General features: G+C 40.5%; 1 protein-coding gene and 1 long non-coding RNA gene across 7 annotated transcripts in view; one reads left to right on the top strand and one right to left on the bottom strand.

Annotated features, from left to right (window-relative positions):
* Nucleotides 1-18,042, bottom strand: part of MYBPC1 (myosin binding protein C1) — a 70,320-nt gene extending 52,278 nt beyond the window's left edge. For all 4 annotated transcript variants that reach the window (XM_064421021.1, XM_064421020.1, XM_064421022.1 and 1 more), the window contains exon 1: nt 17,688-18,042. In XM_064421021.1, the coding sequence (XP_064277091.1) occupies nt 17,688-17,712 (25 nt within the window). In that variant the 5' untranslated portion in view covers nt 17,713-18,042. The remainder of the gene's footprint in view (nt 1-17,687) is intronic.
* LOC135300956 (uncharacterized) lies at nt 1,145-10,581 on the top strand. 3 transcript variants are annotated; one of them, XR_010362701.1, is made up of 4 exons: nt 1,145-1,306; nt 1,513-1,646; nt 3,242-3,426; nt 10,567-10,581. It is a non-coding gene; the product is annotated as an uncharacterized LOC135300956 (long non-coding RNA). The 3 variants fall into 3 exon arrangements; XR_010362702.1 differs by lacking the exon at nt 10,567-10,581 and having other exon boundaries at nt 1,150-1,306; nt 3,242-3,498; XR_010362700.1 differs by lacking the exons at nt 3,242-3,426; nt 10,567-10,581 and adding an exon at nt 2,139-2,230 and having other exon boundaries at nt 1,151-1,306.
* Nucleotides 18,043-21,013: the final 2,971 nt, after the last annotated feature.

The following is a 21,013-nucleotide window of genomic DNA, read 5'->3' as shown; positions in this document are numbered from 1 at the left end:
TATGGTTGTGCTCCTTCCCTAGGAGGCATGCTCCCTGGAGTCCCCACATGCCATTCCCCACGGCCTGTTGCCTAATATGGTGCTCTGTCCAGGCATTGTCAGGGCTCTGCTGGTGGAGAAAGTCTCCAGCACGCAATCCTCTGTCCCTTTGCAGAAGTGCAGTTCACTGGCTTGCAATGATGCCTCTTGAGCTAAAAGGGAAAGAAGCTGTTGAGGGTCCAGTTACCACTGAATTGGCACCATAATGTCAAGTGTCCCTTCTACAGAATAAATGAAGTTAACTTCTGCTTCAGAGTTTCTGAAACAAAAGGTCCCTTCTTTGCCTGTCTTTATTTGAGAACTGAGAATGTTGCATTTCAGGGGGTCATGTTGTGCTAAACCTTGGGTTAGTCATTGGCTGTGAAATTGGAAATGCACCTGGCCAGATGGAATTCTGCAGCAAGGACAGGAATGAACTTAGCAGTCCTCTCTACATGGCTACTCAGAAAAGATAGTGTATGAAGTGTAGTTAGCAAATAAAATGAAAGCACAACTGTCACTTAGATAACATCTCCAGAAATGCTTTCATGCCTCAGCCATGTCATGAGATGCATTCAGGATCCAGTTTGACACAGGATATGAGCACTTAGAGCCAAGACATTTTTACTTGTAATTTATAATTGTATACGAACATATACACGCTTGAAAATCGGCAGGAGATGCAACTTGACCCATTACCAACAATTTTCCATCTCTTTTCCACATTTATCATGTTCAGTTTTTCAGATAAAATAAGACTTAAAATCTCTTGCTGTGTATATAGATAACTAAGCCTAAAGTTTCATGGCATTAACTGATGTGCTAAAGTTATGAAAATACTGAAGAACCCTGTTAAATTGAGGCTGTCATTATTTAAAATTTCAATTCCATTTTAGGTCTGGTTGCAGTGGCATCTGACCTGCCACAGCCAGAAGAAGCTTTGGCAGGGAACTGACATAGGGATGTCAGTTTGTGTGTGGTGGCAAGTTTTCAAGGGCTCTGGATTCCCACTTCCCCTGGCTTTTCTGGCAGCACAAAACATAGAAACTCCCTGACATCACATATATTACCTTTCACACTGGAATGCAATCATAATGAGGCATGATGATGGTTCTAAAACAGCCTCCAGGTCCTGCTCTACTGCTGTGCTGAAAGCAAAGTCTCCTGGAGACCTGCAGTTCAGAGCGTTCAAGAACTACAACCTGTCAGCAAGAGTACTGGGAATGAGGTCTGCCTGGATAACCCTGTCCATCATTCAGCTCTGTGCTCATGACCAGCTTTGTTTTGAGTAGGCTTAAGAACTTTCAGTCATTTTGGAAAATGAGTAGTGGGTGGTGTTTTGGGTTTTTTTTTTACCTTAGGTAAGTAAAGGAAATGACCTTGAGCATGAAATCAGGGCTTGCAGAAAGCCTAAAGATAGCATTTCACTGTCATTGGGCTGGAACACTCACAGGAAGGAGGAGGAAAGTCTCCTGCACTAATTTCTCCCTGCAGTTCTATACAGATCAGTTACAACCCAGCAAAGAATATCCAAGGGATTCAAGATCTCACCCAGTCTGAGCAGAGGACTTATCCCCCATTTACCTGGAGAGGAAAGCAGGACTGTGGCTGCACCACCATGGACACAGGTATGATGTATGTCTTTGCAACAGCAACATATTAAAGAGACTCTCATATGTCAAAAAACATGAAGATAGTCACTTAATGCTTTTTGTCACAAAGACCTGTCACCGTCAACTTGTTTCAGATTTAAGTAGGTGGATTAATCTTGCACACAGCCTTGAGGGATCAGACCAATATAACTGTTACGTAGGCATTTCTAAAGTGCTGACTCTGCTAGTCAGACAAAAATAGACAAAATACTGATTTGGGGAGAGAGCAGAGCTCACCCCAGCCCCTGTGCAGTCGTCGTGTGTAAGGATTGTCCCCTGTGCCCAGCCCCAGTGGGACACGAGGACCATCCTTGTGGCACCAGGCTTTCTCCCGAGGCAGGTGGTCCACTGAAAGAGGTGGGCAGGGAAGGACTAAGGATGTGCAACAGTGGCTTGGCACACCTCATGTCCAGATCAGCAGCAGACAAAAGCAGTAAAGCTTATTCCTTTCATTCCTTATGTTCCCAGAAAAAAAGGTGCTTCGACGAAGAGAAACGGCTCAAAATGGTTGGACAATTTTTTGGGGATCACTTCAGCCAAATCACAGTGGCATCAGTGATTACACAGTGATTGCCTCAACTTTTGGGAGACAGGAATTTACTCACAAACTACAGAGATTACCAGAACCTGAGGAGCATTTCATTGGGAAACAGTACTGTTAGTAGACTCCAGAAAACAAGCTGGAAAAGAGAGGATGGTTCAAAGTCCTTTATAATCAATAAAAGTGCATTCAATTGGACTTAAATTGAAATAAATGCAATTATTACTAATTAAAAAAAAAGAGAGGAAAGCTTATCATTCTGCAAAATCTGAGCACAGTCATGCATGCAGGGTCTGCCTCATAAGCCTGTTCTCCACTGAGAAATAATCTGATCTGTGTGCAACTTCTGCAGACAATTCTCACTCTGAGCAGAAGAAAGAAACTACAATATCTTATTTTATTAATTAATTACTTTATTTTATAATCATTACCTTATCTTACGAATGTCCATGGACATTATTATTTTTAAAATATGCCTAGAGAAAGTGTTCTAAACAGACATTGGTCCTAAATCCTGAAAGCAGATTTGTTCTAAAGGACTGAAGCAAACAAGCTCTGGTGTCTTGGTGCTTAGTTGGCTGGCCAAATGACTATTATTGTGGCCAATAGTGTGATAGAGCCAAACCGATACATTTATAATGTATTTCTAGTTTCTGTTTCCATTTCTAGTAATGGATTGCACAAGATAAACTGCTGGGTTTGACTTGTGGTAGTGTTTAAAAGAGAAAATAGCAACCTTCTATTAAATACTCCCTCTTATTGTAACAAAGTGAACAAATCAGAATGTTCACTGAAGATGAAGTTATTTTATATTCCAACAGCTAAAAGTGTCACAGTCCAGTGACACATGTCTAGGTAGGGACTGAAAAAGAAATGAAATTGACAAATAGTTTGCCTAAAAATTTAGTGTGGCATATGATTAAAATTCAAAAAACCCAAACAAGCCCAAGGATAATAACTACTCCCAGCATATAAACTCACTGAGAGTAGTCCCATTTCAGGACTAATCTAAATGCTTTCTTTTACAAAGGATTTTATGGGCCACCAGAGCCAATCAAACTGTCACATGCTAAATGTAAGAATGTTCCCTGGCTTGAGGGCTGAAAAACTGAATGAACAATTGGAACAAAAGTCTGGTAATAGGGAATTCTGTGGAATGGCCTAAACACCAAAGAAATAGTTTACAGATCCACATGAGGAGCTGCACTATAATTGGTGAGTCCAGATTTTTCCTTCACTGCCATTCATAGTTACAGAAGTGCATAAAACGATCATTGCTTATTTTAAGTGTTTTCCTTGTGGTTTTCACTTTTCTGAAATAATGCTGCTAGATCAAACCTGATCATATGTAAACTTCCTCATTTCTTATGCTTTCACATAGGAATTAATCTTTAAAGCACACTGTAACCATGAGCTTTAACAAAAGCTATTAAATAAAATATATGTTTATATGTCTGTAGTCTTCTAAGTATCTTATTTTTCAGACTCAAAATTTCATGTGTACTGTAGCAAGGATCTGGAAAGCTGCCAAGCATTGACAGTGTTTAAGATGGATAGGTGAAGTTTAGTGGCTGTAGTCTGGTTATCAAGTTCCCATGCATTCTTAAACTCATTTTTATCCGACTCAGTCCACAAGGCACCAGGATGGAGTAATTGAATTCCATTCTATTTCCATGATATCTTTCTTCTCTTACTTTATATCAAAGAAAATAACCCATAAAGTTAGTTCCTGAGCACTTGTGCAGCTGACAGGAAAAATGAGTATCTGTGCTTGTATCTCACAATTCACAGACTAGCACTAGACCACAATTTGAGTGCCAAATGCCACCGAAATTTTTGACTAAATATTTTTTCACTGAGTTTTTGCAATCGCAGTTTTCTAATTTATTTAATCATTAAAACCATACCAAACCAAAATTCCTAATTTGTGGGGTTTTTGACTTCCAAGACTAAAATTTTGTGATGCTATCTAGCAAGCAAAATCTTGTAGATAAAGTTCTGCTTGTTAACCACTTACCAGACAAAAGGGTTTTGCTGAAATGTGTTAGTGTTTAACAATGTGAAGAAATTCACTTTACAGTCATTCCTACACCTTCATAAGAAGACTTTGTCAGCACACCTGTACTTGCAGAGACTATTCATGGTGACATTGATTTATCATTAATTCCACATCCTGATGTATTAAATTTTATTTCCACACTTGGAAATAAAAACATTCTATTTTGAAATGTCACTGCAAAACTTGAGGTATATGCAATACTGAACGTTGCCGAATAAAGTTCTTAGTGTGCGTTTTCCTCCTAAAATGTGCATAGTGAAAATTGTGGAAATCCCCCACAAAATCAGCTTGTTCCTACAAACAGTAGAGAGGCTCAAATTTTCATCTCAGTTTCTATACCACCAAATTAATGTGAGCCCGAGATGATTCACAGCTCCTGAAGTTGTGCGTTCCTCACCTACCTGTTCTCTCACCTGAGCCATTCTTTGTTGCCACATTCTCTTCACAGAGAAAAGCAAGGCACAATTCTTCCCAGGAATATTTCTGAGATTCACATTCTCTGAACCTCAGAAAGGGAAAATACAATTTTTATCTTACTTGCTGTGCCTTGTAGTGCCAAAGTAGAATGCAATATGGAGATTGTTTATCCAAAGTGAGGATGTTTTGCTCCCTTGGGCTATCAGGGCCAAGTGTGTGTGAGTCCAGACTGTCTGCTGGCAGACAGAGAGTCAGAGATGAGTGCAGTTCTGTGCATGGCAGATTCAGTTTAGATGCAATGTATGTAATACGGTATAATAAAGTCATTAATTAGCCTTCTGACAAGATGGAGTCAGATGCATCATTCCCTCCCCTTTGCCGGGGGTCGCCGTGCAGTGATAATTCTTCACCGCTGCTTCACATGATGCACTGTACTATTCTGGATAAACAGAAAGGAGAAAACTGCCTGTGCAAATACTGCCAACGAGATGGGTGCTGATGTCTAAAGGACAGAAGCAGCACTCCTACTTTTACGTTGTAAAACCACCACCACCAAAAAGCAGCGGTGAAGCCGCATCGAGCGGGACGTGCGGAGCTCACGGGTTCAGCCCTGCAGAGCCATGCCTGAAAGCCCTTGCTCTTCCCAGTCTGAGGAGAGACACACACTCCTGGGGTCTGCAGAGCCGCCCCCCGGCTCTCCAGCCCAGCTGGGAACATTTGCTCCGCCTTTTTCTGTTTAAAAAGCGGCGCTCAGGGCTGGGCAGGGAGCTCCCCCTGCCCCTGCGCTCGGCTCCGGCCCCGCTCCCGCCCCGCAGGGGGCGATCGGATCCCTGCCTTGGGAAAAAACAGGGATCCGCCAGTCCCAGGGGACATCCAGCCCTTTGGGATCTGCGGGGACATGCGACAGCCAGGTGAGCTCCCGTGCTCAGGAACTGCACCGAGGAAAGGGAAAATGCAGGAGATACGCGCAGTTCGGATTTATTTCCACTCCTACTCCAGCCGCGGGAAATTCTTCTTTTGAATAACCTAAACCTAATTCATCTTTGATTTTATGTACCAAAATCAATTAACCCACTCATCAGAATAGTCTGATCCCACTTCATGACAATATCTAGTTTCTTATCCTTCCTTGCAATAATTCCTCAATAATTTTTCTCTAGAAGCAAATATTTTCGTTTATCTCAATACATTCCCAAGGGCAAACTGAAAGCAAAGACACCACAGTGTGATAACAGAGATAGAAGTACAGTGACTAATGCTAACATCCTTCCTGAAAGCTTTAAAGGTAATAAAGTAGACAAGGTTATTGGATAAAAAACTTCATAAACCTTACAGCTTCTGCTTGGGAATGAAAGAAATCTATTCTTTAAATTTAACAATAAACTTTTAATGGCAGTTGCACTTCTAATTAATAGGATAAAAGTCAGCAATAAAGTTAATTTATTTCAAGAGATGAGTACTTAACCAGTAATGAACTTCCTTTCAGATTGCCAGATAATTTCCCAAACAGCTCAGGAAGCATTTTACCAGTTTGGAAAAATGTCTTTAGTCTTGCCCAACCCAAAACACAAAACGGTTGTTTTGCTGAGCTCTCCTGAAATATTTCACTGTGAATTAAGAAAATCACTTGCAGTATTGTTTTATGGAAATCACATTATGGAGCTGATGCTCTGCATAACTGCAGTGAGTTCCACAAATGACTGTCTCCAGTGCACCCAGAGTAGTCTGAGAGTCATGTCATTATGTGCAGGCAGTGGGAAACCATTCCACACAGGGAGATTGACCCTTAGGGAAAATTATGACATCAGCATAAGGGTGTGGCAGCATGAATTTATGCAATCTTCTTTCAGTCAGTTACAGGAAAGCATTTGAGACATGCTGATGTGTTTCCTTTTCACTAAAATTCAGACTAAAGTTCAGTGAGTTATTTAAAATGGAATCCTGCTGGTGTTCCCATTCCATGACTTTTGATCACAGACTTTTCTTTGACGTTGAGGGCAAAACCAGACACTCACATGCTGGGATTTGCCAAGGATTGAGCCTATCAGCTTGTTATGAGCTCCTTGTCAGAGCAATATATGCTGCAACTGGGTCTAAGCATTGTCACAACCGCATCCAAATACCAAATAAGAAAAACATTTGCTAAACTCTGTTTGACAGTGGGTGACAGATAATCTGATACTCTGTGATCTTTTCAAGAAGGAAGAGTCTTCTCAGACTTCCTTGAGATAAGAGCACTCTCCTGTCATCTGCAGTTCATCCCTCAGCCTCCTCCAGAAGGCAGAGCCCTGCAGAAGGGGATTGTAACAGGAGCCTGGGCTCGGGGCTGCCGGGCGCCTACGTGATTAGGGGCTGTTCCAAGTCGTTAATCACTAATAATCCATTACTGGTTTTGCCCTGAATTTTCTACCCAGTGCTTATTTTCAGTCATCACTCTTGTGGAGAGCACCTCGCTCAAGATGAAAAAGAGGGTGGTAGCATCCAGTTTTTAGTTTGCTATGGGTAACTCGAACTTATGGACTACAAAATTCAGTGGCTACTAGTTTTTGTGAGTTTCAGTGTCCCAGTACATACAAGCAAAGTGGATTTGTAATTAAATGTGGAGAAGAACTTAAAAAAAATAAAGTCCAAACTGGCAATACAGGAAGGCTTTGTATCAGAATTGCAGTATTGCTGGTAGTAAACCCTAAAAGGATCAGAAATCTACCTAAAACTCAGAAACTTACTTCTTTATTGGTATTTTTACGTACTGACTTATGTAATTCTCTCTTTTTGTAAGCTTTTTTGTATATAAATATTTATTGTTGCTCAGGTTCCAGGGATTCAGAATTGTACTGAGAAACCTTTAGGAGTATTTTGCACATGTGGAAAGAAAGGACTCTCTGTGGGTGAAAATTTAGGAGACCTACATGAAATCATGTATGTCCTTTTGTGGGTGCTCACATATGAAATGACAAACATCCCTCAGTGTTTCTACTGTTAATGTTTTCTACCTCTCAATCTCATCCTGCATCAATGGAGATGACTGTGAGGACTACACGCCTTCACTTTAAAAAACCCAAAACACTTAGCTCTGCCTTTCGGGAATGTTTGCACACAGCAGGATGTTTGCAGACAAGCTGTGGGGGTTTGCATCAGTAAATCAGCAAGTGATATGTATGAGAAAAAGCTCTCACAAAGCCTGACAGCAAAATTCGTTTAAGATGCTGTTGTGAATTACATTCACAGCTCACGGCATATGGTTTCCCTCCAGCTAAAAAAGCTGTTGGGTAAGAGAGAAAACTTCATTGCAAAACATGGAAATGCAAAACAAGGGCAAAGAAAAAGGGGCACAGGACAGAGGTCAGATTTCCCCTTTAAAAATAGGGCTAAGGAAAGCTTAGATGAAAGATTAGTAAGGCTGGAGGGAATGCCATGGAAAAAATGTCACCAGGCATCTGACCCTCTGTGCCTTCACTGAAGTCTGCATCTGTGGGGGAGTGGCAGCCACAGTCTCCATTGGAATTACACTCTTCTTTGGGTCTAAAATAAGGTTTTTGACCTAGATACTATGTTCTTATAAAAATACAAGATACCAAACGTGCTACAGCGTGTGTATGTATATCTCTATCTGCATGAGTATCACAGGATGAGACCCAGAAGCTATTAGTCTGTTAATTATTCCATCTGCATGGCATTTCTCACGTGGCTGTTCCTCGATATCTCAAGCCACAGATATTCTCCACACCAGCAGGAGTAAAGGTTTCTGTAATTTTTACAGGAACAATGATTTAGTGGCACGGGAAAGGAAGAAAACTGTTGAAAAAGGATGGACATAACACTGCTGTGCACATCAAGGTGTGCAAATGGTTTGAGATATTTCATTTCAGTCCGGAAAACAGCGAAAGGTCCTACCACACACACTCAATCAGCTCAGACTGATTAGAGGAAGTTTTTCTTCCTTCTAGAGCTGTTGGAACTGGTTCTAGGGGCCATGATTAGTGCATTTCTTTTCCACAGGAAAGATCTTGTGGCAGAGAGCTATAAAAATAAACACAAAAATACCTGGAAGTTGGAATTCAACAGCTGTTCAGGAGTTGTTTTACTGCTCTTTCTAGTCCACTAGCACACTGGAGTAGGTCAGTATCAAGGAGCAAGACCTCTCCCACCAGCTGAGCCAATAAACTCGGTTTTAACTACATTTGTGCTCAGCTAATTTTGTCAGGGCTTTGAGAGAAGGAAAAGTGTGGAATAGGAATGGATTTGCAGGCTGGCTGAGCAAAGCATGACTCCCCTTTGAGGAAAAAAAAAGTAATTGTGCTGCTGTGTGAGTTGCTTGTGCTCAATCACTGCCTATCATGTTCCATCCTGTCAGTTCAGTACATAGAGTAAATGTGTCTGCAGTTAATGCCTACATACACAGAGCCAAGATTTGTACAGAAATCTGTAGGAAAATGGAATCTTCATCTCTGTCTATGGTTGACTGCAACCTCCTCTTAGCATGTAAGACCAAAATTAGGAAGTTATTCTGGGCCTGCAAAGAGATGATGAATGTATTTTAATACAGATCCATCTCAGGAAGCATCATGCTACTACTGAACAATGCTTTCAATGCTTCCTAAAACCACCATTTGAGCCTACAGAGAATTAAATTAGAACAGAACTTTTTGTAATAATCACCTGGTCAAAATAAGTTGCTGGAACCATCACATATAAGGACAACTGCCCTAGGAAGTAGATCACATGCTATTTTCAATTAGTAACAGGGCCAGGGAGAGCAAATTATGTAAGAGCTATTTCCTAATCTCCAGGGAAGGGAGAGCAGTGACTGTCTTGATCATTGCTGTAAGGTGCAGCAGGACTCCCTTCTTGCTGCACAGTCTGTACACTTTTGGGCACATGGAGGGTCTCTGAACTCTGAAATGAGTCACCCAGCCATGCTCCCACCTCCTGGCAGAAAAAACACATGCACTGACCGACTTACAAGTTATCATATTTGTGACAGCCTTTTCTGAAACAAACAATTCTGTGGTAAACTTCACTCCATGAAGCAATTTTTTAGGATGGTGTATTTTTTTTTTTTGATTTTTGGCCTTTTCAGAGACTCTGTTGTATTTGGCTTTTTGTTCAGTAGCCCTTCAACATTACTCCAGGAGTCTGATGTCCTGAATTAACCTCCACCTAGCACTAAGAGAAAGCAGGGCATGTAATATTTCAGTATTATGACATCTAACACCACCATGGCTAAGTGCAGCAGAGACCACAGGTTATTTTGTCACTTTGAACTGAAAATGCACATAAAGACACTTGGCCATCCAGCAGAGAGGGTAGTGAGTGTGACTGGTCTTCAGAAGAGGCTGCTCTAAGCCATGTGGGTGTAAGGCACCCCCCATCACCTTAGTCTGGGTCCCACTGACCTCTGTGGAGATGCTGATAGCAATACAGGCGCAGGTAACGGATGAGGGAAGTCAAAGAGAAACACTCCCTTTGGTGTAGACTGCATATTTTAGGGTCTGAGAGGTTTCCAAGCAGAAATTTATCTTCAGACTTCTTGAAAGCAGAGTAGCTTTCTGTCCCTCCAGCATCCCAGGAAGTGGTGAAGATAAACAGAAATTTTCACCAAAGCATGCTTGCTAGAATGGCTTCCTAAGGCATCACATCCTGTTGGACACAGAGCTGGAGTTTTACTTTAATTCACTCTCTTCTCTGAGCTGCTTCATCTTGGCTGAACATCTGCTAGTTCAGTGAGCTCTAGGAGCTAAGACCACGCCAAAAAATTAGAGTAAATTCCAGAAATGGGAATTCTTGGAGTTTCCTAAATCTATGTGTGTTTTGTTGAATACTCTAGAATATTCAGAAACATGGTATTATTTACATAAAAAGTGGTTTTTTGCCCATAGGTACAAATATCACTGATGCAACCAGTCATTCATCTAACAGCATGAAGCTGGCGAAGGAAGTGACAGTAAGCTTGTATAAAAAGGATGAAGATGAATTACTATTGATTTGAACAGGAGTGCAGCTTTCTGTTTCCTGTCATTAAAGGAGAGCAACAATTTAATTCTGAGTTGATTGAAACACTCAGCCATGAAATAAAATATATTGATGTCTGCTTATAAAAATAAAACAAGTAAAAACATCAGATTTTCAAAAATAACAAAAAATGGCAATAGAACCTTTTTTCAGTGGCATTATTTTATTTTTTTTCAATGCTTAAAGCAGATAATAGACTACAGAAGGGTGCACTCTTCTCTGCTTAGGGTAATCTGAGCCTAATGTACTCCCTTATTTATGGGGAAGAGCATCTGAGTATCACATGAAAATAATAATGGAACATAACTCTCTCCTTGGCTTCTTACAAAACTACCCACTGCAGAAAACCCTTAAACAACAATTGAACAAATTGTACAGTAGTCCTACATTCTCATCCTTATGGTGCTCAGAAAAAGGGAGGCACATGAATGCGTCTATGATGTGAGCTGGGAGTCCAAGGTGCCATTGCAATCAATGGAATTTGATTTTTATTCACTGTAAAACAGCTGCTTGTGGCACAATTTGCATGCACACAGGTGAGCAAGGCCACTTGGATCCTGTAGGGTGGCCATCTCTTCCCTAGCTGCTGTTACATGGTGTTTCAGGCCTCCCACAGGTCCTGGTCATATGGACCAGTCCAAGATGGGTGTTCTGTGTCTCTCAGGGCATCCTATGTGGCAGTAGGGCACCTGTGTTTAGGCAACTGCTGGCAGGTCAGCTGAGGAGCAGCAGATTGGGCACCTCTGACTTTCATGAGCGGCTGACTCCGCCGGGAGCGGGAACACCGAGTTCACTGGCACATCCTTCCAGCTGGGTATCTGGTTCCTAACCCACAGATCTCCTGTGACAGTGTAAAGACCATTAGGATCTTTGTAGGGTTGCAAAGTTACCAACATTCTCAATGGACTAACATGGACATTCATCTCAGGTCTTGTCTCTAATGCTGTAAACATTAGGGACTCCTCTTGTCCCTAATGCTGTAAACACCGGCAGCTCTTCCAAGCAAAAGAACAAAACCTCCTGGCGTCATAAAGTGAACAACGATGGTGGAATGACGGAAAAATGGCTTCAACTATCGCTTCTCTAACAGCAGTGAAAAAGAGAAACCTTTCTTTGAAGTCTTCAGAAATAGCACTTCTTTTGTGGCTGGGAGCAGAGTGGGCTGGATGGGACAAGAAGGGGCTGTTTCTCAGTCACACAGTTCCTCAGGCTGAAGAGACAAAACTGCTTGCAGTGGGGCTGAGAAAACTCTAATTACCACTGCAGTTAACGATCCTATTTGCTTGTCTTGTCCTTAATTTTACAGATTTTTACATTCAGGACAAAGTCACTTTAGTGGCTGAATAAGAACAATTTTTTTTTCCTTTTTAGTTCTAGAGCAATTATTAAATTAGAACCTCTAATTTACTGTAACCTTTGCATCCTCATAAATGATGAGTCTAGTACTCATCCCTATCCCAAGGGAAATTTCCCCAGGTAATTTATTTTCAAACTTGATTTGCTCTTCCCCTTTAAGGAACACTCTGGATGTCCCCTGACAAAACATGAAATACATTCCATGACTTATTTTCCAAGGACTGTTGATGTGTTAGGCAGCTACAAATGCTTTCACAACTGAAGTCCCCCCAGATCTCTCTGCTATTGTTTGGTTATGCAACCACCTTGTTTGGTAGTCCCCTAAAATTAATATGAAAAAGCTCATTCAGTTTTTTCATGGAACAGAGGAGCACTGTAGCATGGTTGATTTTTTTAGAGCTCTCTTAAAGTGATATATTTAGGAGGTATGAGGGGAAAGAACTGGGTAGGCCTTTATTTATCTTCCCAACAGGTGCAGAATAGGGAGGCACAAAGACAGCATTTGCTAAATTCAGTTTTGCCAAGTACAAAGTGCTCTCTTTTCTACTGGAAGGTTGTTCCCTGCTCTCCTCCTAAACTCAATGAGCTCCTCATTTTAGTGTGACAATGTTAAATATTTTATTCTTGTGCACAGATGCACTGTTTTTCACAATGGGTGGACAAGCTTTTCAATTCAAGTACGAACAACAGCAAGTAAGCCAGATCCATCTTGCATTATCCTCCTTCAGCAGTATTGATGTCAATGCATTGTATGAGGAAAAAAAGTTAGTGTAGTGCCTTCAATTTACACCATAATAAACCAAAACATAATAGCCCAAAGATAAATCATGGTGAATTTTCAGTCAAATTAATCTGATTGAAACTTAGCAGCGATGGAAGTGGAAGGTCAAAGCATAAATCTGAGTCGCTCTGGTATCTCAGAAGGAAGTGTGGGAGCCACACGTAGGAGTTATCAATAGAGGGAAAAGGCAATCTAAGAACAACCAAGCTCCCAGCCTTCCCCACGATCTGTGCGGGAGGAGCTGCCCCGTGGGGCGCAGGGCGAGAGCACTGCCCACCCCCAGGGATCTGATTACAGCACTGGGGCGTAAGTTTGCTTTCCATTTGTGGAGGGCTTAAAATTTATTAGCTGGAGGTGATGAAGAGAAACTTTCTAAAGAATTGAGAGGGAAAATAAGATAAGGGGTTAGGGTTTCACTCTTTCGTCATCCACCAAAACTCATTTACCTGTGATTTGAATGTGGAGCTTTGCAAATGATACACAGGGCCTGACTCTGAGCGTGGTTTGGCTCTGAGACTGAGAATGAAGGACGTTAAAAATAATGGGAATGCATTCTACAGTCAATGCAGCAGAGGGGCAATGATGATGGCAGAAGATGGATATCTGTGTGCTTTTCTTTTGCATCACCATGCAGTGAGGAGAGAGCAGCTGCACTACCCACGTGGTGCCATATAAAATGGTTATACAGGTCCAGTCTTCTGCATGGAAAGCACCAAACAGTGTAGAAAAATGTTCACATGCTGGGATCTTGAATTTTCAGGAAAAATTTCGATCAGCAATTTTAATTTTGACACAAACCAAATCTGTATAGTGAAGCAGAATTCCCATTCAGCCTCCTTTTTACCTATGAAAAATTGTCCTTGAAGATATGATATTAAAAGAAATCTGATTTTAATTACCTCTTAACCTTCATGCTTAGATTATTTTTTCACTGGAATGCTGCTCTACATATGTACTTATATGACTTATATGACTAAGTGACTTGTTTTACAGTGACTGTTACCTTGATACACCAGTTGTATTATTCAGAATAGTGCAAACATAATGCAAATATAATGAATGAAAAAAAATCTAATTATGTTTAAAAGCAAATAGAAGTAAAGGGTGTTTCTGCTGGATGTCTTCATGGAGAGCAGTGTTGCCATATCTACAAAGCAGTCTGCACTGGTATCTTTGCCTCCTTTCACAAATTGCTTCATGTTTTACAGATTGTTCTTCTAACAGACCATATATGCAAGTAGTTTTCTTTACAACTTTTACATCTATGCTATTTGTAGATTGAATAAAATTTTACTGAAACTCTGTCTAAAGTAGGCACACTGATTTTAATTTTGATTCCTTGCCAACATGTGGATGCTCCAGGCAGCATCATTCAAGCAGAGCTTGCAAACACTTAGAAAGTGAAGTTGGCAGAGAGTCGATAAATGCTTTGGCTCAAAATTTGGGATGGTCCTGTAACTCAGGGCCATGAATTATTTCCTAGACTGGGGAGAATAAATAAGGCAAATTTACAGAGCTGCCTACTGGGGACAGACTTGCACCTGTCTCTGTGGGATGATGCCCACAAATAGTTTGAAAAGGTTGCTCTTGAGAGACTTGGCACTTTTACAAAAGCGTGTCCAAATGCCATGGCCTGTGACAGCTTAAGAGGGCACCTAATTAATGAGCAGCTCTTATTATGAGTATTGGTTAAAGGAAAGGGGGGGAGAGGAAAGATTGACTGAGTGATTGCAATAAATTGCAGGAAGTAATTATATGAGGGAGGGTTATTTTATTAGTCACCAGGAAAGCTAAAGGCTGTTAAATTTAAATGCACTGGTTAAGGCTCTTGGCAACTCAGGCACACCTCAGTCATCCACTGAGATCAGTTAACCCATTGATGTAAACTTCACCTTGCACATATATTTTGAGCCAGCTAAGACAAAGCTGTCCTACAACCAATGACCATCTACTACAAAGAAGCTACAGCTGATCTTATACATAAGATCTGACTTTTTAGCAGTACCATAAAAGCCTTAAATAATTAGTCATGGAAACCTGTTTCTACAGTGACAAATTCCATCAGGCTGAAGCTCTCCAGCAACCATCTCTAAGCTGAGTGGTGTGTTTAATTTGGTGATCCTATTTGTTAAGAGCTCTTTGTGAGGCTACACTGTCACCAAGTCAGGAATTTTCTCACTTTGTTAATCTAATAATCTTAGAATAGCTCAAAGAGCACTTGCCCAAAAAAAAAAAAAAAAGCCTGGGAGTTTGTTACAGCACCATCTGTGAAAATTTAAGCTACATACTTCAGGGACTGCAGTTCTAAAAACCCACAAATCTGAGAAGTTCTAAACATCCAAGTGTATCCAGCTTCTTATTTCTCAACTACTTGCTTGTGTGTGCTGTTTGTAATTTGCAGGACCCATGAAAATAAGGAGTATGGGTTGCTTCTGTTGGAAATGTCAGAAGAACCATGCTTAGGTGCCCATGTGATGCAGAAACCTTAAGCCTCTTTTTCCCCCTCTCTTTTCTACTGTAGTCCTTCAACAAGCTCACCAAAGGTTTCTCAGACAGTCCTTCCAGTGGTAATTTCTAGAATTAGTCAGCCCAAGATTCACCTTTATTGATTATTTTTCTTCAACCCTTGATGCTTCGGGGATGACCCTGAGAACAGGCATTTGATGATCATGTGAGGTTCTGAATTCTTACTGGTAGAGCTGGTATGAGTAGCAGTATTGTACTATTATTGGTACCAAATTCTCCTGCCACTAACACAGTAGGTGCTCACACACACTCACAGTACAAGTACTGTCAACAACTCAGGGGGGCTCTTGATCAACAAAAAAATCTTTAGGAAGCAGCTAATCCCTGAAGTAAGATAATATAAACCTGTTACTCCCCTGATCTCCTGGCTGCAAATAAACTGGGTGCAATACAGTACAACCCAATTGTACCACTTCTCCAGAGCTCTCCACTCCTTGTGAATTATATTAGGGCAGAATGCTCCAATAACTTTTAGGTCCTGAATATTGACTCATTAAAAATCACCTTTGTTCCACTGTCAATATAATGTTCAGAGCTTCTAAACTTATTTTATAACACAAACATGGAGCTGCATTGGTAATCACTGCACTGAAAGAACATCTTTGAAACAATCTAATTTTAAACAGAATAAGAAACATGAGCCTCCAAACTAATTTTCTTCAAAGCACATATCTTTTGAAAGTGCATAAATATTTTAGGGTTGGGTTTTTTTTGAGTTGACAGGCACAGAATGCATTCTGATTAAAGTGTATAATACCCAGTCAAATAACAGATCAAATAAAAAGGACACTTAATACATGTGTAAATAATTTGAATTACAAATAAGACACTCTAGAAGGGGCTTGGCTCTAGGTTTGATATGGAGGATTAGGCTCTTGTATTAATACGTGCACTTGGTGCAGCTATTTTCAGAAGGATACTTCATCTATCATTGTCCTCGAGCCCTGAGGAGCCCAGTAAGTAAAGTGAGCACATTGGTCTGTCAATACTGCTTGCTTAAGACTCAGTCGTGCAAAAAGTTTAGTTTTCATGTGTCCCCAGCTGAAGAATGTGCCAAAAATTAGTAATGTTCCTGACAGTTACTCTGCTCTTACCTTCCAGAAAATATTTAAAAAAAAAAAACCTTGTAAAATGTTTGTAAAGTTGTTAAAAGTCAATACTACTGACAAGTCAGTCTTAAATCAAAAATAACTATTCAAGCCACCCACATCAGCCTGGAAGATCTTTCAAGATTGATGGGAAATAAATGCTAATTAATGACTTCTACACTTTCCATACCTTAAAGATTACCTTAAAGATTAAATTCAGTTCTGCATTGGGAATGCATTAGGGAAGCTGTGTGTACAGCTTTCATTCACCAATATCTGAAAAGCACATACAGTCTGCATATTATGGCTTTGCAAAAGCTCTTTATATAGTCAATGTCAAAAATAATCACCAAAAATTCTTACCAAATCATACAGATTTGAAAGAAAAACACAAGAAGAGCTATAGAAGTAATGGAAATAGAAGAAGATTATTTAGCCTAAATTTTCAAAATAGTAGAAAAATCATTAAAATAAGAGCTTTTAAACAAATTATTAAATAATAGACCCTCAATATTTTCCACCTTTTTCCTCAGTCTCCATTGGACAATCCTGTCTCTCAGTAGCAGACTACATACTCAGTTTCTTTGCTATGAACTTAATAGCAACACAGAAGGGGCCAATATTACTGACTGTAACTGACTGTAATCCTTCTGAAACATAAAATAACAATTTCTATAAAGTGACAAAATACATTATTCCAGTTTGAACTGTACAGAATAACTTACTACATTCTTCACTTATGCATTTATATGTATAGAATATATTTGCATCAGAACCATAGAACTGTTACATAAGCCCATCCTTTCCACTCAATAACTATTAGAAAAGAACATTAAAAATATATCAATGTCCAGACTCTTTCAATCTTAAGAAATGCCTTTTCCCTCTTTTGCAGAGTTTGGATAGCTTAGAAGAGAGAAACCACAAATTGCACTGCAGGAATCCTGTAGTCTTTAAAAAATGAATACAGCATTTGCCCAATCAAGTAGCTTCTCAACACCCATTCAAAGTCATAGTTTATTCTCTAAAACTGCTTGTGCTGTAGCCCTGCTTGAAAGTAATTTCTTAGTCTAAAAAGATCAGTGATCTCTAAAGATCTAGTGATGTTACGTGGCTATTGTTCTTAATATCATCTGTGGCTGATATCTGCAAGGTGGTCTGAAAGGTGTTTCGTGTGTCCGCATACTCATAATTCCTGTAATTAAGAAACGCTCAGGTAATCTTCTGTCATGCTTACCATCTTTCTTGGTGGGTTCTGGCATTGTTACAAGGATTCTTTATTCCCAGAGAGTTTCAGCCTTTCAGATGCAGCAAGTAGTAGCCCCAAGTCCAGCGGAGAGTGTGTGAGATCAGTGTGACAAGCAGAGGGTAAGAAGAATTCCTCTGCTTTATATACTGCGGCTGAAATATCAATCAAAATAGCACCTCCTCTCTTTTCAATGCAAACACTTTGAAAATTGACAGTTATGGGAAACCCTTCACATCTGTTGTCTGCTGCCTCTGCTCCCTTGGCTTTTGGAAGGAATCTCTGCTGCATTGCATGGGGCTGATGAGAACATCTATAACTTTCTAAATTCAGCCGCACAGCTTGCTCTCTGCGTCCCTCTCTGTAACTTGCAGACACGTATGCACACGCAGACAGAGGCTGAAAAAGTGACTGCCATGCTATTAAAGAGCCCCTCCTGCCTGCAAAACCTGTAGGAAATGCCTGTATACATTTATGCCTCTTCTCACAACATAAAAGTGACAAGTAGGCACAAGCAGCATGCCTGCAGTGTAACATAATTTTTTTTTCCTTCAAGAGAACATGGTGTGCACAGACAGAGCGAGAAGCAGAATATCTCTCAGTATTAATGAAAAGTATTATTTTACTCTTGTTTTTAGCAGTGAAGATACCCTATATTTCCCTTCTGTTTACATATGGTGCACTTTCTTGGGTCCTTTCTCTGTAGCCACTCTCATTTTGGCAGTGGTGGAGATTATATGCTCCTTTCAGCATAAATAATTAATTAACTGGAGAGATTGCTGCTGAGAGTTGAGATATTCTCTTCTCCACTCATCCAGGAGATCCAACACTGCTTGCCTTTGCCAAGCCAGGAAACCAGACAGAAGGAATGGAAACCCTATCTGTAGCACACACACAGAACCACTAAACTGAGCCACTGGGTTGTCCTCCTCTTAGATTCCCACCTCAACTACAAACATGTAGGCAAGAGAAAGGCAGATCAGAGTGATTCACAAAGTAAATCAGAGGGTATTAGCATTTACTTTCTTATGCTCTTTTAGAATTTTGAGACAAAAGTGTAATAATTAGCACAATAGATGAAGTGGTCCTCAAAGGTTTTGTGATACTGAAGCACATGTTCATACCAATAATCAGGTATCAATAAGAACTAGGCTACTAGAAAGACTCTTCAGTGTATGAATGGAGCCAAATGCTACAGAAAACCTATTTTACATCTTTGAATAGCATTTGGAGATGTAATAGCTGTCATGTGCTTAGTTATTCTGTAACCAATGCATGAGGGTTTCCTCTGCAATCTGTTTTTTGGTTTTTTTTCCTGGCTATTTAGCCTTTTTTAATAGACATCTTATCAAGGATGGGAATTTTGTTCCTTTTTTCAAAGACTATCATCTGATTTTTTTCTGCTCTACTCAATGTAGTGCTTATCATTTGACCAATTCCTGTGCCTGTAAAACACAGAGACAGGAAAGACTTCTGCCTACAAGAACTTAAACAAGGAGTTTAAAGCTATCTTCCTTCTTTATTTCACACCACTCTCAAAGTAAAGCTGCTCCTATCACTAAAATAATTCCTGTCCTTGGGAAGGAAAGAACGCTGCCCTGGAAAGGTAAGTGGGGGGTTTTGTCCCTCTGTGTGAGTGGGGTGGCAGTACAGACTTAATAACATGAACAGACTTAATAACATGGCAGAGACCACTTTTTATGGTTCCCCTTTCTTCTGCCCACATCCAGGCACCCAACTCTGTGATGCTGGAACCAGAGCAGGATGAGGAGCAGCTGCTGATGCTCTCCAGTCTGGGCTTTCCTCAATGGCCTTTTGTAAGATGCAAAGATATTTTGCTTTGCATTCAACCCATCATGTGCCAAGAGGTGCTGAGAACTATGCTTCTGGAGATTCCTGCTAATACAAACAGGATTAAACTATGGTCACACTCTAGTACTGATGGGTTAGAGAGGACCTCCACTGCAATCTCGCAGTGAGAAAGGATTGGTGGCAGGTGCTTATCCTTTCAGCCTTAAAGGGCTTCCTCAATAGCAAGAGGAAGAAGGATATCCAGGAAGACAGAATCTGATTAATACTCTTCATTTAAGCTACTGAATAAATGAGTACTGAGATCATATTTGCTGGACCAAGTGAAAGTGTGTTATTCTCATCTGCACAGCAAAACTTCCTCTCCATCCTTAAACTGTGAGACTGCAGTCAAAATCTGTACAGGGAATGGCTATTGGATGTGCCTAAGTTGTGGTTAGGTGTAGGTGGGAGAATGCTGCCTGGTCCAAAACGGTACAAGGGAGCAGCTAACCATCCCCCCATGTTATAATCATAGGACAACACTTGAAATCACACCCTAGCCCTGCTTTCTTTGCAGGTATAGGCATAGGCAGAAAAATTAAATTGGCTCTATAACCTCTGGTAGGCAGGAAGGGAGGAAGGTTGGTTATGAGTAGGAAAAACAGTGAAGTACTATATTTGCCTTTGTAGCCAATGGAGAGATCTGTGCTTCTGCAGGTCTCTGTTTTGTGAGGGCCAGCTGTGAGTGCAAGGAAAAGGCTCTTCAGCTGCATGATGTAAATTGAAACTGCAGATCAGCAGCCATCTGAAAATATGCTCATCCTTTCATTCTTTCCCACCCTTACATTATTATACTTGCATAATTCATTGCATTTCATGTCATGCTCTCATTTACTCTGGTAAAACATATTCCTGTGCTGCAAGCTCCCTGTAATGTAAATTTTATTTTTACTATTTTATTTTATTGAAGGTGCTGCTGGGGTAGATTTAGACTGTGATATCTCAGTGTACCTTAGCACTAGCAGTGACAGATAATTTCCTAAGAAGGTAGTCCATATCTTATTTGTTTCAGTCTAATTCCCAGCTCAGTCCTTGCCTCAAGCACATACAGGTATTTCACACTCCGATCTAAGACAACCCAATCATTTCAGTTTCCTTTTCTCCCTCCACAATTATGGCCACAAGTGTGACTCCATCTTACTGGTGCTGCAACAATCAGTACTTTGGTGCTACTGGGGCTTCCATTCTTACACTTCTTTTCCACAATGGCAAAATGTGTGATAGTCATCAAGCTTGCCTTATCACTGCATAGAAAAGAGGAGTTGATTTTGGCCAACCACTGTCCAGGTTGCTTTAAGACTGCCAAAAGAAAAGAAAGAAAAATACCGAACAGGAGGAAATGCTTGGTGGTCATTTCTAAGCTTTTGCTTCTTTGATCACAGAGATGTCTAAACATGCTTACAACATCCATAATATTACCATGCTTACATCCTCACAACCTGTATCTTCTCTGTCACTGAATGCAT

This window comes from Passer domesticus, chromosome 5, assembly GCF_036417665.1.
Source record: "Passer domesticus isolate bPasDom1 chromosome 5, bPasDom1.hap1, whole genome shotgun sequence".
Lineage (NCBI taxonomy): Eukaryota > Metazoa > Chordata > Aves > Passeriformes > Passeridae > Passer > Passer domesticus.
This window is presented reverse-complemented; position numbering and strand designations above follow the sequence as displayed.